This window comes from Phalaenopsis equestris, unplaced genomic scaffold (genome assembly GCF_001263595.1).
Source record: "Phalaenopsis equestris unplaced genomic scaffold, ASM126359v1 Scaffold000297, whole genome shotgun sequence".
In the NCBI taxonomy this organism is placed as follows: Eukaryota; Viridiplantae; Streptophyta; class Magnoliopsida; order Asparagales; family Orchidaceae; genus Phalaenopsis; species Phalaenopsis equestris.
This window is the reverse complement of record NW_018164739.1, coordinates 4,603,533-4,620,446: the sequence shown is the minus strand read 5'-3', so window position 1 is coordinate 4,620,446 and position 16,914 is coordinate 4,603,533. Positions and strand designations below refer to the sequence as shown.

At 40.7% G+C, this 16,914-nt stretch overlaps 1 protein-coding gene across 1 annotated transcript in view; it reads left to right on the top strand.

Moving 5' to 3' along the window:
- The window catches only part of LOC110025265 (protein SCAI homolog), a 49,090-nt gene that overhangs the window by 15,404 nt on the left and 16,772 nt on the right, over positions 1 to 16,914 (top strand). The window contains 1 exon segment of the mRNA XM_020725649.1: positions 4,230 to 4,318. Within this exon segment, the coding sequence (XP_020581308.1) occupies positions 4,230 to 4,318 (89 nt within the window).

The following is a 16,914-nucleotide window of genomic DNA, read 5'->3' as shown; positions in this document are numbered from 1 at the left end:
GCATTGATTTGACCAATCGGAGGAGTTATATGCAACCATAGACCCCTTTTGAATTAACAAGAAGTTCTTTAATTGTTTTCATGAATATCTTTTCTGTAGTTAAGGAGAAAGGCAAAAGTTTGGCTATTAATTTTTTACCTATTTGACCAAGTAAGAAGGTGAAAAAACTAAACAAGTCCTTTATCATAACTAAATTGCGTACCTTTGCCCCAATCACAACCTGATACTAGAGTTAACCCAAAATACAATCGAAACGAAAATATTATTGCTGAAATTTAAATAGGTTATAATGATAACTCAATAAAACAAGTAGCATATATACATAAAAAAGTCATTGTTGGGCGAGGATGAGAGTGGTGGATGGCGTTTGAACAACAGGTAGGGGTTGGATTTTAGGTGGTTGTAAGGGCAAGAGGGTTGGAAGTGAGTTCTGGCAGCTGGAAAGCCGATGAAAGGAGTTGTGGTGGATGTTCGATAGGTTAGAGGAATAGGCGACAATTCTATGAGAATGGGAGGTTATGGGAGAACCTGAAAAGTGGTTGTCCCAGAGAAGACAATAACTGGCGGAGGAGGGTTGAGGGTTGTAGCTGGGAAGAAGGGAGGGGGGAAGGTAACGAGAAAGTGGAAGGTTTGGAAGCTGCAGTTGACAACAAAACTGCTGCCTTTGGGGTGAACTACAACAAGTATGGTGACGATGACAGCCAGAGGGGGGTTGCGGGTGAGGGGCCGGTTCAACCATAACAGCTCCGTGTCAGTCTCACGGGGTTGGGGAGCTTCGACTTCATTCGTCGAAATTTCAAGTTTTTCATCTGCAATGCTAGTAGCACCTGAATCCCATTGACAATTATACTGTCTCATAAAGTAATCCAAGGTCGGCCTAACCTGATATGAAGTGGGGAAAAACCGAGCCTCCCTGAACGATGGTGGCCATGGTGGTAAGATATTGATTATGCTGTTCTACATGGCTCTCTGTTGTGACTGCCCGTATCTGGAATCAACGTCTCAATCCTACCATTCTTTAACGTCAGAAAAACTGTTCCTACTGATGCTTCTATGTTGGCGAAGGTATTTATGATCTCGTATTTTGTAGAAGGTAGAAGGACAATACGCTTATCCTCCTTGGTGGAGTAGGTATTCTTGAACCTATCGTGCTGAGCCCTTCGGTCGAATTGCCATGGTCTCCCCAACAACAGGTGGTAGGCATCCATAGGTACCACGTCGCACCACATCTGGTCCTGCAATTGACTTCCAATCGAAAATCCCATTAGGCACCTTCTGTAAATGCCGTTCTATTCTCCTTCAACCACATCAGAGAATACGATTAGGAGAGACTCGGAGTCACGTGGCCCAATTTCTTCAACATATGTGTAGATGTCACGCTATTGCTGCTCCCCCCCCATCAATTATGAGACTGCATACCTTTCTGTTCACAGTGCAATGGATGTAGAATATATTGTGGTGGAGCTATTGCGAATCCTTTGTACCCTCATTCTGTATGACCCATCGAACCACGAGCATCTGTCTCATTCGATGGAAATTGATACATCTTGCCACATTTTTCAGCTGCCTCCTCATCGCTATTCTCTTACGCTGCATCCTGCTCGGTAAAAACACCACTTGGCTTGTCGTGCAGCTTGAGGCGATGTGCCTAAATCCAAGGCATCCGAAGCATTTTCTGATTGGGATTGTGGTAGGCGTGTTACTCTTCTCAGACTTCTCACTCGGGATGGTTTTGTCATTATCCAAACAAGTTTTCTCAACACCCTGAGGCGAGCTCTTGTTGATGTCTCCAGCTATAGATGACTGATTGCTTGGAAGTTGTTGCTTGTTTTGTTTTTGCTATATCTCCATCTTTAGGGTTAATGTTTGGACATCTCCTAATGATCAATAGGGCTGTAGTTTCACCACATTGTTGATAGCTAGCTTCAGGTCTCTTAGATAACAGGCTATTGTGTGTTCTTCTTGCTTAGCCAACTCAAACTTCCTCTGCAACTTGTCAAACTGCACTGTGAACTCCTTGACTGATAGGCTTCTTTGCTGTAGGTGGTAGAGTTTCAAAAATATATCGTCCTCTCTGTATCGTTTTCCTCATCTTCTTCCACCTTGTAATTTAGTCACCGCCTTCTCTCTTCCTCCGCCTTTACAAGTTTTCCCACCACAAAGAGGCGCTCTTTCTCAATTTGATGGCTCCTAGATTGTCCCTTTTATCTTCTGACATATCTTTGCACTTGAAGATTCTCTCCACTGATTGCAGTCATTTGACGAAGTCGTCAGGATCCATATCTCCATCGAACTATGGTGGATCCATTTTCGATTTCGAAGTCTCCGTGTCCTCCATATGTGATCGTCTTTCTCGACCTTCTCTGATTTTGGATTCCAAAGCGTGGTGGCCTCTCTTGTTTCATCATTGGAACCCTCTTTGTGGAAGAGGTTAAAATTCTCTCCTCTTTCGCCCCTTCGACTTTTCCTATAATGATTGAGGGTAATTTTTTCCCTGGGTTTCATCCTGCACGTCCTTAAGTCTCGGTTGATGTCGACGTTTCTCTCGCTGTATCTCTTGTCGAGTAGGCTCGAACATGTATCTCTATGGTGACATGACTAGGATTTATGGATGGGAGGTGAAACTAATTGAAGTTGTAGGAAAATTAATTAGCGGTAGTTGATTTTGAAAATTAGCAAAGGGAAACTAGGGCTAGGTTAAAATCTGTCGATGTTTTTGGAATAAATGGAGTGGTAAGGCGTTGCTGAGAAACATTAGAATAAGAATAGGGTTAGACTAACTTTGATACCAAATGATACTGGAGTTAAATCACAATCGAAACAAAAATATTATTGCTGGAATTTAATTAGGTTACAATGATAACTTTCCAAAATTAGAAATAGATGACAACAAACATAAAAGGACATCATAGGGTGAGGACAAGGGTGGTGGATGGGGGTTGGATAGTAGGTCGTGGTCAGATTGGAGGTGGTTTGAAGGGCAAGAGTGTTGGAAGTGGATTATGGCAGCAACTGGAAACCCGGTGAAAAGAGTTGCAGTGGCTCTTCGGTATGTTAGAGGAGTAGTCATTAGTTCTAGGAAGATGGGAGGTTGCGGGAGAACCTGGAAAGTGGTTGCCGCAGGGAAGACATTAGCTGACAGTAGAAGGGTTTGAGGGCTGTGGCTGGGAAGAAGGGAGGGAGGAAGGTAACGAGATGGTTGAAGGTTTAGGAATTGCGGTAGACAACGGGACTGCTGTCTTTGGGGTGACCTGTAGCAAATATGGTGACAACAATAACTAAAGGGAGGTTGCCGGTGAGGGGGAGGTCAAGGATAATCACCGCCTCAGAGTGTGATATAACCGGAGTACCACTCTTCCTCGGATACGATCCTAGAAGGGATCTATGGATGCCGACGGCTGTCCAAACAAAAATTTCAGCAAAAATTTTATCCTAACACAACAAATAATCTATTTATAAGTAAAAGGTAACTGTAGTGGTCCCCCTTAGGTGTTAGCAACTCTCAGCTTTAATTAGGGTCGGCCGGCTCAGCCCCCCTACTGGACCGACACTCCCTTGTTAAATCATGGGCCGTTTTAGTCCTAGCAGCCCCAAGTCACAAGACTCACAACACCTCTCCATTCTCTCATATGCCCTTTCTCTCCTAAGGTTGAACTTGCAGGTAGTTGTTGGCCATTCCATCTTTTTTTTCCTTGTTCTCCCTTTCTCTTTTTTCATTTTTCACTTCATTTATTTCAGAAATTCTTTGGTTTATAACATGCCTCTGATTAGCATTCTATGAAGCAATAATGCAGTTTTTATTAAATAACGTCGTAATTTAGTACATACAAAGAAATAATTACTTACTCGAAGCCTTAAATGACGTCTTTAATTGTTATCCCTTCACCACACCATATCGTCAATCTTTTACCAATCTCAATTCTGGTTAGTTGTCTTCTAGACTTCCTAATTCAACTTGCTCTTAAAATTTCTTTACTTAAATAATAGTTGTTTCTTATTTTTTTTTGAAGTACTTCTCATTTACATGAACTTTACTGATTTGTTATCCTCATTTAACGGCTAAAGTTAAATTTTCTAAATGATTTTGGGTCATTACATTCTTTCTTTATCAGTCTCTCATATATTGGTCTATATCTTCAGAAAATGTGTATCTGTTAGTTTTATTGCTCTTCTGTCTATGTTGAAATCCGTTCTGCACTTTGCTAATCAATTTATTTTATATTTTGCAGGTTCCAAACTGTATCCTTGTGACTTGATTCCGTTTACGAGGAAGCCACTTTTTCTCATTATAGACAGTAATAGCAGCCATGCATTCAAGGCAGGTTTACACCCCTTTTTTTGCAAGCCATCACCTAGACATGAAAACAAGCAATTTTCTGAAGTTCTTACTTAATTTGTTTCTCCCAAAAGATCTGTAATTACAAATTGACATGTGATTTTAAAAAGTGCTAGCCAGACTTGCTATCATAATTCTACATAGAGGTGTCAGTCTCGTAGGCTAATTTAAGGGAAGTACTATCCAGGCTTACTATTATGGTTCTACATAGAAGTGTTTAGTCTCGTAGGCTAATATTAGGGAACATTAAAATAGGATAGTGCTCCAGATTTGGGGAGTGATTTATTTTATTGGAGTATTTCTTAGAGCATTATAGTTGTTCAGCAATTATAAATAAGGGATATTTCTAATTAATTAGACACAAAAATCTTTTTCCTGAATGTGATATTGGAGCTAAGAAAACCACACCATAGCTAGCCCATCTTTTATCCTTTGCTAAACCCTAAACTTTATTTATATTTATTCGGCACATGAATACATTTTAAATTATACTAATTAAGATAGATGAATATCAATATTCCTTTTCAATTTATGGACGCAGACATTTTCTCAGTTTGTTCTATAAATGACTGAGCATCATCAGTCAATCATGCTCATGCAAATATGCCATATAATTCTTGTCATTCATATTTTCATATCATTTACTATTTTCTATAACATTTCAATCTGACCAACACATCAAACAATACAATTAAATTATGATTAAATTTATCTAAATAGTTATCTAATCCATTAGGTTTAGAAGAAATCAATAATGCCACTAAAATTCAAAAATACATTAAAAAGATGCGACAATGTTATTTCTTAGCGATGTTATTTCTTAGCTCACAAGCGTTTATTCCTACGAATAAAATCTAAACTAAGCATACATGAAATATAATTAATTTTTATTTATCTGATTTTATTATAGCCATTCTTTAAAACATATAACTCCATTTTAATTTTTCCATTTTACTGCACTCTGCTCGGTAAAGAATACAACTTGGCTCATCTGGCAACTGGAGGCGATGCACCCAAATCCATGACATCTGAAGTATTTTTTTCTGAGACTGTAGCGGGCATTCTCTATTTTCAAGCTTCACACTTTGAGTGATTGTCCTCCTGATTAGTCTTCTCAACTCCTTAAGGCATGCTCCTATTGATATCTCCAACCGAGAGTGGTTGTTTGAATGGTGGTTTGTGTCTGCTCTGCTTCTGCTGTCTCTCTACTTTCGTATAAACATAATTCAAAGACAGGTAAGACTGTAATTGGACCACATCATTGATGGCGGGCTTCAAGCCTTACAAATATCTGACTATCGTGTTATGTTCTGATTTCATTAGATCACATTTAAGCTTATATTGCATAAACTCTACCGTGTATTTCTCCACTGATAGCTTTGTCTGCTGTAAGTAGTGGAACCTCAAGAAAAGACATGATAGTATTGTGGGGGTAGGTCTTGTTGTTTCCGTTATGTTTTTTTCTCTTTTATTTTTGATGGAGTCGTCAGCCTATCGATCGGCATATACTTCCCTTCTTCGAATTAATCTCTCTTTCGAGTTGTATGAATGACCCGGAGAAGAGAGGAATCACAAAAGACAAATATACAATAATTATGACAGACAAGAGAAAAAAACAAAAACGTTGAAAGTCTACGTACGATAAACCTCAGAGGGTTAGGGCAAGTATGTTCGCTCAAACAAGGTTGGGTGGAGGCATCTTGGACTAATATCCGCAAAAGAATACCTACGTAGGCTACCCATAACCAAAGATTCAGGTAGATGACCTTTCTGGCATCAAGAGCGCTCCCAAGGGGGCGTTTCTCACCTGGTTACTTATATTTTGGGGATACCCAAGAATATTTTCGATAAAAGGTATTTCACTTGTATTATCGTAGGCCTGAGAAAATAGCTTATTAAAGGGAGGTTATTCCATGTGGGAACACTCATATGCTTCAAAGCTCTAGCTAAGCCATTGGACAGAGAGTGAGTCTCTCATATCCTAAGTAGGTAACAACTTATTGACATATGATACCCCACATAATAACCAATAATCATCTCGACGGGGGTACGTCAATACGTCAAAGCATGTTCGGGTCGTAAGGGAAGAGGATAAACCGTCTTAGCCAAAATGAGTGACAGCTCATCGATATCGGGCCGTTAAGATGATACCAACGAAGTCAACAGGAGTGAAAGGGCAGGGGTAATCAAAGGAAAGGGAGAGTAATCCCTAAAAGGTAGACGTAGTTGAGTCGGGGTACCATAAACCCGTCATCCCAAACTACTAAGACCCTTAGCCTACCTAATCATGAAGGTCAACCCAACACGTCCTGAGATCTCTGGTCAGCAATCCGTGAATTGCATCGTCCGCGGGAGACCTCTGTAGCCCTAAGTTTGGAGGAACGAAACTCCATCCTATGACTATAAGTTGGAGCTCCAAGAGGTGAGACTTACACCTTTCGAAGTGAAAAAGATGCCTCAGGAAAGAAAGAGAGGTGGAGGTTCGGCTGCCAAACTGGAAACGCTCCGAACAAGAGAACTTATAGGTTTAGGGAGCCTCTTAACGACCTAGGTGCACTAGACAACCTTATGTGTAGAAAAAAGTATGCTGGGTCAGTCAGATTGAAGAAGCACGACTCCTTCTGGGGACATGCCAATATGAATGTAATTATCTAGAGCGGTTTTTAATTATTGTGAAGACTTTATTAATATGAATTGGGTTATGACCATGCTATGTAACCGTTTTAAAACCAGCTCAAAGACCATGCAAGAAAGTAAAAACAAGTTTTGAAAATCCTTAATATTTTAATCTGTTTTGAATCTTTTATTATGTTCTTTTTCAGTAGAAAATTTATAATTTTAGGGTCCTTATTGAGCCTAAATCATATTTTTCATGGAATCCCAAATGCACATAAATAAAAATGAAATACAATTCAAGCATGCAAACATGCAAATGCAAATGTAGAAAGTAAAACAAGCCAAATAAAATAATAAACAACCCGGTGACACTGAGTCGACAACATATCCCAGAAAGAAAAAGAGTGGCCGGAGTCGCATATACATATTCGGTCCTAATTTTGTATATCAATAACAAATGCAGAATTAAGATACAGTGCACAACGTCATCTTTTGGTCCCCTCCACATGGTTCCTGCTCCAAACGCTTCAGAACCCGTGCCCATATTTTATTTTTGATATAGATCTCTCTTAGGACTTTAAAAAATACATAGGAAACGTAAAAAAAAAAAAGACTCGACCTGCATGGAAACAAGTGTTAGTGGGAAAAACTATGCTACACATATAATTAACCGTGCCTTATAAGTGGGGGAGCTAAATAACACCAACAAGCAAAAGGGTCAGAAATCATTACGCGTTTTTCCATAGTGGTACTTGTGTGTGTGCATATAAGTAGGCATGACTCATTGCAGAAAAAAACCCTAACACACTACTATGCATATGCAATATGCAGAAAAAAAACCCGCAAAAAAGGTGACGCGTGGCTAGAGCAAGAACAAAAACACAGAATAATATAGGAGGCGTCAAAAAAGGGCTACCTAACATCCTACATCCTAGCCTATCATACAATCTAACTAAAAGTGTCCTAACCAACATTTAAGTGCACAGGGTCGCCTCCGGGTAAAGTATGAATTTTGCGGGTTGCCTTACTGGCTCCGCCCTAAAGATCTAGGGGGTTTAAAGGGTGCCACTCAAGGTGGATTTTGAAAGAGGAGTTGGCCTTACCTATGACCTAGTTTGTTATATGCATAATTTTTTAAATATAATGGATATAATATATAAAAAATATATTTTTCTTTTAAATTTAAAAAAGAGCCATTAAATGCTGCCTGTAACATGCCAGGTGACACATGTTATATCTCTTGGATCCTTAACACAGTCATTCTTATGTTAATCCTGATTACTTGACTCAAATTGCTCACCGAGATCGACCCGACAAACAATGCTCGTTAAGACATAGCGGCCTACACTGGAGTCACTCTTCTATCATGCCTAGATCGCTATCAATGCAAGTATGCAAATGCAAATGCATAAAATCATGTGACAGAAGTGGTGAGTATGTCGTGGAGGTGAGGACCCGACAGATGGGTCTGCCGTGGAGGCAGGGATCCGAAAAGATGAGCGAGCCAAGGAGACAATGACCAGAAGGACCGGCGTGCCGAGAAGGCAGGGGCCCGACGAGTGGGCGTGTCATGGAAGCAATAACTCGAAGAGACGCAGGACAAACAAATGATAATGATCATGCAAACAAACACATACAAGATGCAATGCATTATGCAAGCAGACAAACAAATAAATGAAAACAAACATGCAAAATGATGCAAAAAACATACAAGCATGCAAGTGATCGGTTGGTCGGGCCTTAGTGGTCGGTCCACCGGACCTGGGTGGCCGGTCAAACCAAAGTGCACGGTTGACCAGACTTGGGCGACCTGTTGAACTAAAGTGGTCGGTCGACAGGGCCGGGGCGACCGGTCAAACCAAAGCGCTATGCCGATCGGGTCGGAGCGGCCGGTCAAATCATAGTGCTCAGTTGACCGGCATGGGCGACTGATAGAATCAAAGTGAAATGCCGACTGGGCTGGGGTTGCTGGTCGAGGTAAAGTGAAATGCCAATTGGGCAGGGGCAACCGATCGAGGTGTAGTGAAGTGGTACAGAGCCGGTGCAGGTGGTCGAGGCAAAGTGAGATGCTGACTGGGCCTTGGCGACTGGTCGAGACAAAGTGAGATGCCGACCAGGCTGGGGCGACCAGTCAAGGCAAAGTGAAAAATGCGAACACACTCCAAGCAAATTGCACTGCAATTCAAGACAAACCAACATGCTTGATAGCGAACCATGCTTGTGCTAACACCCTCACTTAGGAACCTAGGATTTGACGCTTGGATGTGCGACATCGCCGTCTCCTGCTTTGTCGAGGTATTTGGGGAGTTTCTCCCTGGGATTTCCGAGGGGAAAACTCTCCACGACATTGTTAAATGGCCATCTACAAAGTTCTTCTCATTTCACAAGCTCCTCGGGACTTTGCAAAGTGAACTAGCTATAAAACTTTTCTCACTTTGGAAAACCAAATTCCTAATTTCTCCAAGGAAAATTGGGAAATCCAAAACAAGGGGAGGAAGAGGCTCTAACCCATAGGGATTTGTGCTAGGGTTCACAACAAAAGGGGGTTCACTCGGCTCTACGAAGGGTGTTTGACCACACATGGAAAGTCCTAACCTAAAGGCTCGCTTTAAGAAGGAAAACAATCCATCAAATAGGCATGTGGCCACGCCGGCTCACACCGGCACACGCATCCCATGTGGGCGATCAAACCCACACGCCTAGTGACCTAGAAACGAAAATGTTAGGGAGGAGAATCTCACCACCGCGAAGATTGCGAATGTCCGAAGAAATCCTGAAAGAAGCTCTCTTTGCAAAGAGAGAAGACGTCCACGCTGCGGTGCTATCAGTGTCTGCCAAAGGTGAGGACGCTCGCGACAAGAAGCTCTCGAACCAAGAAGCCGCACCACCGAGGGGGTTTCAATGGAAGAGCTCGCCGGCTACAGGGACACGGTGACAAGAGGGAATTTCAGCCAAATGGGATGGTGGAGAGAGGGAAGGTTTTTTTTGTTACTTTTTTTTACGGTTTGCTGAGGGTTTAAGTGTGGGGCGGTGAGGGTACTAGTTGGGAGAGAAGAAGAGGAAGGAGTAGCAGGTGTTTAGGGTTGCCGACGAGAGGCATCCGACAAGAATCGCTGGCGTTCGGTGCGACAAGGCTTAAGATCGTGAAATGGGGTATTTGGCCAGGGCTTTTCACGAAAGAGAAGGATCGAGGGTTGGGAGTTCTGTTTTCCGGTGCTTGGGGTAGCTGGCGAGGAGCGGCGGACGCAGATTGCAAAAGTTAGGGCTTCGCGATCGGGAAGAAGCAGATGAAGGAGTTTCAGTGCTGAAGAAAGAATCCAAAGATAGGGTTGGGAGAGTAGGAGGTTTTTAATTTTTTTATTTTTAAATTGTTTTTAATATTTGTTATTTAAAATCCTTAATTTGCGCGTTTATTGTTTGTGCATGAACCATAACAATATGGGCGTCATTCTTAGGTAAAATCGACGTTTCGGACGCGCTCGCTCTGTTCGTTTCGTCATCTGGGTCATTCCGAAAACTTTGCTGAAGGACGAGCCAAAAATGAGGTCAACAACTGTCGCTGCAACTCTCTCTCCATCTTCTCCTAGGTAGTAATCTTGCTCCGTCCTTCCTTCTCTATTTGTCTCCCCTTTCATGTTCTCACACCACAACGAGATGCTCTTTTTCTGCCTGATAGCAGCTAGTTTCACATTTCGATCTTCTGACACGTCCATGTATTCGTTCTCCACTCGAAATCAGGTACATCTACTTTCACTCGCAAGACTTTGTATCTTCCAACAAGCACTTCATCTCTGTATCTTTCAATAAGCACTTCATTTATGTATCCTCTAACAGGATTTTCATCTCTATATACTCTAACAAACATTTCATTTATGTATCCTCTAATAGGCACTTCATATCTCAACCACTCTAATACTATATCCTGAAACGTCGTGGGTTGCCTTCTCCATTGGAACCATCTCTATGGAAGGGATTCAATTATTCCACTCTCTCTTCTAGTTAGATCTCGCACCTGCGCTCGATGATGACCTCTCCCTGGGTCCTTTCCTCAATATCAGCGAGTTGTTGTAGCAATCGGCCGTGTTTCTGCAGTATTTCATCTATGGTAAACTCTTGATTGGGTTCAAGCAATTGTCTCCTTGGCGACATGATTAGGTTTTGGGTGTAGGTAGGTGGAAGGAGATGTGTAGGGGCGATATAGGGTAGGAAAAAAAATTTTCGGGTGAAGATACGGCGGAATAGTGGTGGATGCTCGAAACCTTATGATAAAACAGGGGTTATGCTAGCTCTGATACCAAATTATATCAGAGTTAACCTAACAACTTTAGAAAAAGTTGAATTTGATAAGTAAATCAAATAGACAATTACAACCAACATACAAAAATATGAAATTACAACAATTGACAACACAAAATCAAGCTAGGGGATAGATCCAGGGGTGGTGGTGGTGATGGTGATGGGCGAGGGTAAAAAAAGACGGTTAGGAAGTAGAAAACAACAAAACGGCTGTTTCCTCGGTGTCAGACAGCAAGCAAACAAGAGGGAGCGATGTGGGAGGGCTGATCGGGGTGTTGGCATCAAGCATGGAGGGCTGAAATGGGGGCGATAATAAAGAGGAAGTGCTGGAAAGCAGTGGCAATGAAGGTGGAGGGCTGAAACAATAATGACAACGAAAAGGAAGGGTGGGGTAGAGGAAATCTGTAGGAAAAACAATGAGTGTTTGTTTTGGGTGGCGCCAGTGAGGGGGGAATGCATGGCAGCGAAGCTGGAGGGGATGTGGAAGAGTCAGAGAAGGATAAATACCACCTCGTGAGCTAAACACATTCGGAGCACCACTTGACTCTTGGAGGAGAATCACCACCTCGAAATAAGATACAACTGTAGTTCTACTCGCCCTTGTATATAACTCTAGAAAGGAAAAATTGGAGACGCCTACGGCTTTCGCGATTGAAAACGCACAAAAACTCAAAAATTAAAACACATGAATCACAAATATAAGCACGAGATAGCTTAGATTTGATCCCTTTATGGAAAGGAGGTGCCAAACTAATGTGGAAGAGCCGGTTGGCCCTCACAAGTCTGGACCTGTTCGGTCTAGAAGAAGGAATTACGGGATGGTTCTTATGGCTCCTTTATGCCGGCTTGACACGTTTACTAATTTAACTTAATACTTGTCCTTTGATTGAACCCAATGTTTGATCAGCTCCCTCCTAGCACTTAAACACATACACTTGGAGCTATACACAAACATATAAACTCAATTCACTTTCAAAAGACCTAGGCTTGTTTGGTTACACCGTAGATCAACCTTCAGCTAGTCTAGGATTTGGACCATCTTGATTACTCTGTGGTGAATTTAGCACTCCTATCCTAGTCTAGAGACACTTCACATAAATTTTAATATCTCAATTTGGCTTGTCCAATCTCTAACTTGATGTGTCATATCATGTCAATTTAAAATCCTTGGTGAACTTGACCATCTTTTATAGCATTGAGCTAAACCTAAGTCAAACCAATATGATTTGAACCCATAAAAGTAACATAGGGTTCATCCATATGTCCCTAAATCATAGGGACCATTTAGGATCGTTTTAGTCAAATCTATGCTCAGTGAAATGAGTCTTTTTTAGTGATATCAGAGTTAACCAAACAACAATAAGAATTATATTTCCGAAATCAAATAGGAAATTACAACCGACATAAGAGAATATGAAATTGCAATAATTGGCAACACAAACTTAAGCTAAGGGGTACATCCAGGGGTGAGGGTGGTGGTGATGGTAAGCGAGGGTTTGGGAGGTGTTGCGGGGTGGAAAAGGCGGCTGACAAGCAGAAAATAGCAAGGCGGCTGTTTCCTCGGTGCCGGACAGCAAGAAAGCATTAAATGGAGCAATGTGGGAGGGCTATCCGGGGTGATAGCTGAGAGGATAGAGGGCTTAAATGGTGGTAACAACAAAGAGGAAGGGCTGAACAGTAGCAACAACAAAGGGAAAGGGCTGGACAACAGTGGCGGCAAAGGCGGATGACTGGAACAACAATGGGAGTGAGGAGGATGGGCTGGACAGAGGGAATCTGCAAGAAAACACCAAAATGCTTGTTGTCGGGGTGGTTTGCACCGAGGAGGGAGGTGTGGTAGCGAAGTGGGAGGGACGTGAAAGAGTATAGAAAAGATACACACCACATTGAGACCAAAATACAACTGAAGCACCGCCTGAAACTTTAGGATACAACCCTCGAAGGGAAAAACACACACTAGCAGTTGTTCTGATTGAAAACACGAAAGGAAAACCTAAAACATCACGCAAGCAAGTATATAGTAATAGGATAACTAGGAGTGGCCCAAGAGGATCAACCGGTTCCACCGTAGCAATAGCTAAATTACATGGACTAGTGCGGTTTAGGCATGGGATTCACTTCCTGTTGTTGAAAATCCGGCGTGCGCGGGATACTCCCCGCATCACTTAGCTCATTTTGGCTAGATTTAATCAAACACCAACTCTTTAGAGCCCACTAGGTTGGATCTTAGTTGATTTTAGTTGACCATAGGATACCACCTGATATAGAACCTTAGGCAACCAGTCAGCCTAATTGATTCCCAGTCCATCCCTGGTACTAATTTCTAAATTTAGTCTAACCTCGGCTTATTTTCTAGTTCTCTAGACTTAAACCTGTTTAGGTTCACTCAATTGGAATCTCTCAATTCTAGTAAGCTATCCCAATTTCTTAGGATCCACCTTGGTCAAATTAGGTCAATCTAATCAACTCTAGGCCTAAATTAATGCAGGTAAATCTGGGGTAATCTTTTAAAATCCTTAGATCTAATATATCTTTGGATAGTTTTAATTGAAACATAGAAACAATGGGCCCTAAACAACTACCTAAAACCTATTTGGAATCCACTTGGTGTACACCTAAAAATTTGATCACACTCCATTAATGAAATATTAGATTAAGCAGTCAGAGCAAATGCTTCAAGGTAATTAATTCCACAATTGTTTGTAGCCTTCAAAAACCAATTTTGGTTTACCTTTCTAGTGAATCATCTAATTTTTACTTTACAGTAAAGGCCTATCTATATCCCACCAATTTCTTTTCTTATATCAATTTTGCGAATTCTTATATTTTGTTTCTTAGAAGAAATTTCATTTTCTTCGTTATAATTTTATCTCAATTCTCATTATTTGACGACTTAGAGACTGTCTTAGGGAATGACATAGTATGCTAGTTAGTAGAGTAAGGTTTGATATTATGAGAAATATCTTTGTATAGTAAAAGCAGTGCGAAGGGTGTTCGGTGAAATTTTTTGGTCTCTTTGCTACTGAGGCTCATTTCAGTTGCAAGTTTAATACTTCCTTTAGCGGGTTTAATGACAGAGATTTATTCGGTTGATTGGACTTATGTACATTGAAGGAATAATACTTTTCTTCCTGAGTAAACCTTTAGTGATTTCGTATAAATTGGTTTATGGATCGGCTAGTTGGGTAGGGATGGTTGATTCTAGAATTGAGTTACTTTCTAGAATGTGCTGTAAGGAAAGGCGATTCAAGAGAAAAAAAAACAAATTTGTTTCGTAGCATTTGTGAATGATATTTCCCTCGGAAGGTAAGTAGTAATAAAAGGCAGTATAACTTCTTAGGCTCTCGCATTTTTTCTTCCTAGAGCCTCTAAACCTGATTGTGTAGAGGATTAGGGATTAGGTTTTGTTGTGCCTAGAGAAAACCTTTCGGATAGGAAGTCATTCGAGGACATCCTCCCAGTGAACTTGAGCATTCACTTGAGCCTTAACACCAAAATCTTACGAAAGACAAGGTTTGGTAAGATCACTATTTAATCTGGTGGTTTCCCTTTAATGGACAATTGAAATCTAAGAAATGAACTTAGTCGAGTGGCAAGAAACAAATGAAGGAGTGATGCACGTGCTTGACCTTGCAGATGAGAAACGAGTTGACCCAAACCCAAAGAAGAATTGAAAAGACATTTGAATCGAAACTACAACAATCAGGTTCGAGAGAAGAGTTTTGTCATCAACGATCTTGTACAAAAGAAATTTGACCTAGTAGCGCGAGGACAAGCCTTGAGAAAGCTCTACTAAATGTTGTTTGGGCCATTCATCATTGATAATCAGGTTTCCTATGGAGCATATAAGTTAAAGACCGACACTGGAAAATGAGTGCCTTGGACATGGAGTGGAGATGATTTTGAGATATTCCATCATTAGAAAAAAAAATCATATACCGACAATAAAATTTTATTGTCATTCTAATCCTTATATTTTATTATAAATTCCATAAAAATGAACAAATTAGAGTTTATTATAATTATATATATGTGATCCGATGTCGGACCAACATCTGGGTATCTCAAGAAGCTCATGTGAGAGTATCAAAATTTAATTGATACTCAGGGAACACGAAATGATATATCAACAGTGATTCCATCCTAGCCACAAAATCAACAATGATGGGCAATGTTTGATCATAACAATTTTCTTAGAATCGATAGTAACCAGCAATGTATGATCACAATTTTTTTCTAAGAAGTTGACGACGACGGGAAACATCCAATCGATAAACCACACAAAATTTGAACCACAGTGCTCATGCATCATGAAAACATGTGGTGAGATTCCTAGCCCATTTAAGTGATAAGATTTGCAATGGACAACATACAAATCACCCTTTGAATAAGTTTAGATGGTTATCCCCATTAAGATGTGATAATATCTGCTTAATACATCCTACATAAGGTGTGGTCCGTCTAAGGTGATGACCTAATCGAGCTATGGAGACATGAGAGGTGTTGAACTTGAGTCAGGTGGTAACTCAACAAATTGACCGAGAACATACTTAAAATTGTCAACTCATTAATAATTACAGTTAGGTGGCCGTTACGAGATCATTCAACATAAAGATGCAAGAAAAAAAAACAAAGTTAAGATCAAGTGCAAAAACAAATTTGTGGCTAACCAAAAACCTCATTTTCATGCATAAAGCTTAAAAAATTTTCTAACAACTCTTTACAAGTGTTTGGAAAGAAAAAAAATCTCTGCGTTGTAGAAGAATCCGAGAGCTGGTTAAATGTTCGATGACCCTCCATCATCCTCAACACTTTCTTTCTCTTCCTCTAAATGGAAGAGCAACATGACAAACATCTCTATGTTGGCCCATCTGGGGAGACCAACTTGGCCTTCACCATGTGGCTGATATCAAAGGAAATCCCGTCCTTGAACTTCGTTGCATGAAGAGTCACATGAGTTGGGTGAGAGGAGAGCTAAACAAAAAAAAAATCGCAAGACGTCTTCAAGGTTGCCATCTTATTCCTCATGGTTTGGTTCTCCCCCTTGGGTAGTCGATAGAAACCCTGATTATCTTAGTATCTCAGCTTTAGTTGCCCCTTTTTTTGACCGCTAATAACTCCTCAATCTTCAGGTATTTTTTGCATTCATGGAGAAGGATGGTCAGCTGGAGATGAAAAGCTTCCCATACCATCAAAGGGTATTTGTCAGTCGCTCAACACATGGCTTGTAAGTTATGTTCCAAAAGAGCATCTTCATAGATAGGAGACCATAAGATGTTGGCTATCGTCAGATGATTGCGTTACGTTGCTGGAAAATCAAAATTCCAATTCTCTAGAAGATCAATTAACACAAACTCACTACCCAAGCTCATGCTCACCTTTGCCTCCGTGTCTTGCATCAACATCTACTTGAATGAGGATTCCTTTCAAATCTATTAGGATGGGGTAGGAGGCATGCCACTTAAATTAATTGCATATGCTTTTCCCTCATAACGATGCTCTCTATCGTGGTCGTTTGGAGGCTCAACTTAAAGAGATCTAACTGGGCTGAATAGAGAAAGATGACTCGCTTTATCCCTGATAGATAAGTTGATGAATAATTATATAATAAAATTAAAAAATTATATATTGTATAAATATGTATATATATATATATATATATATAT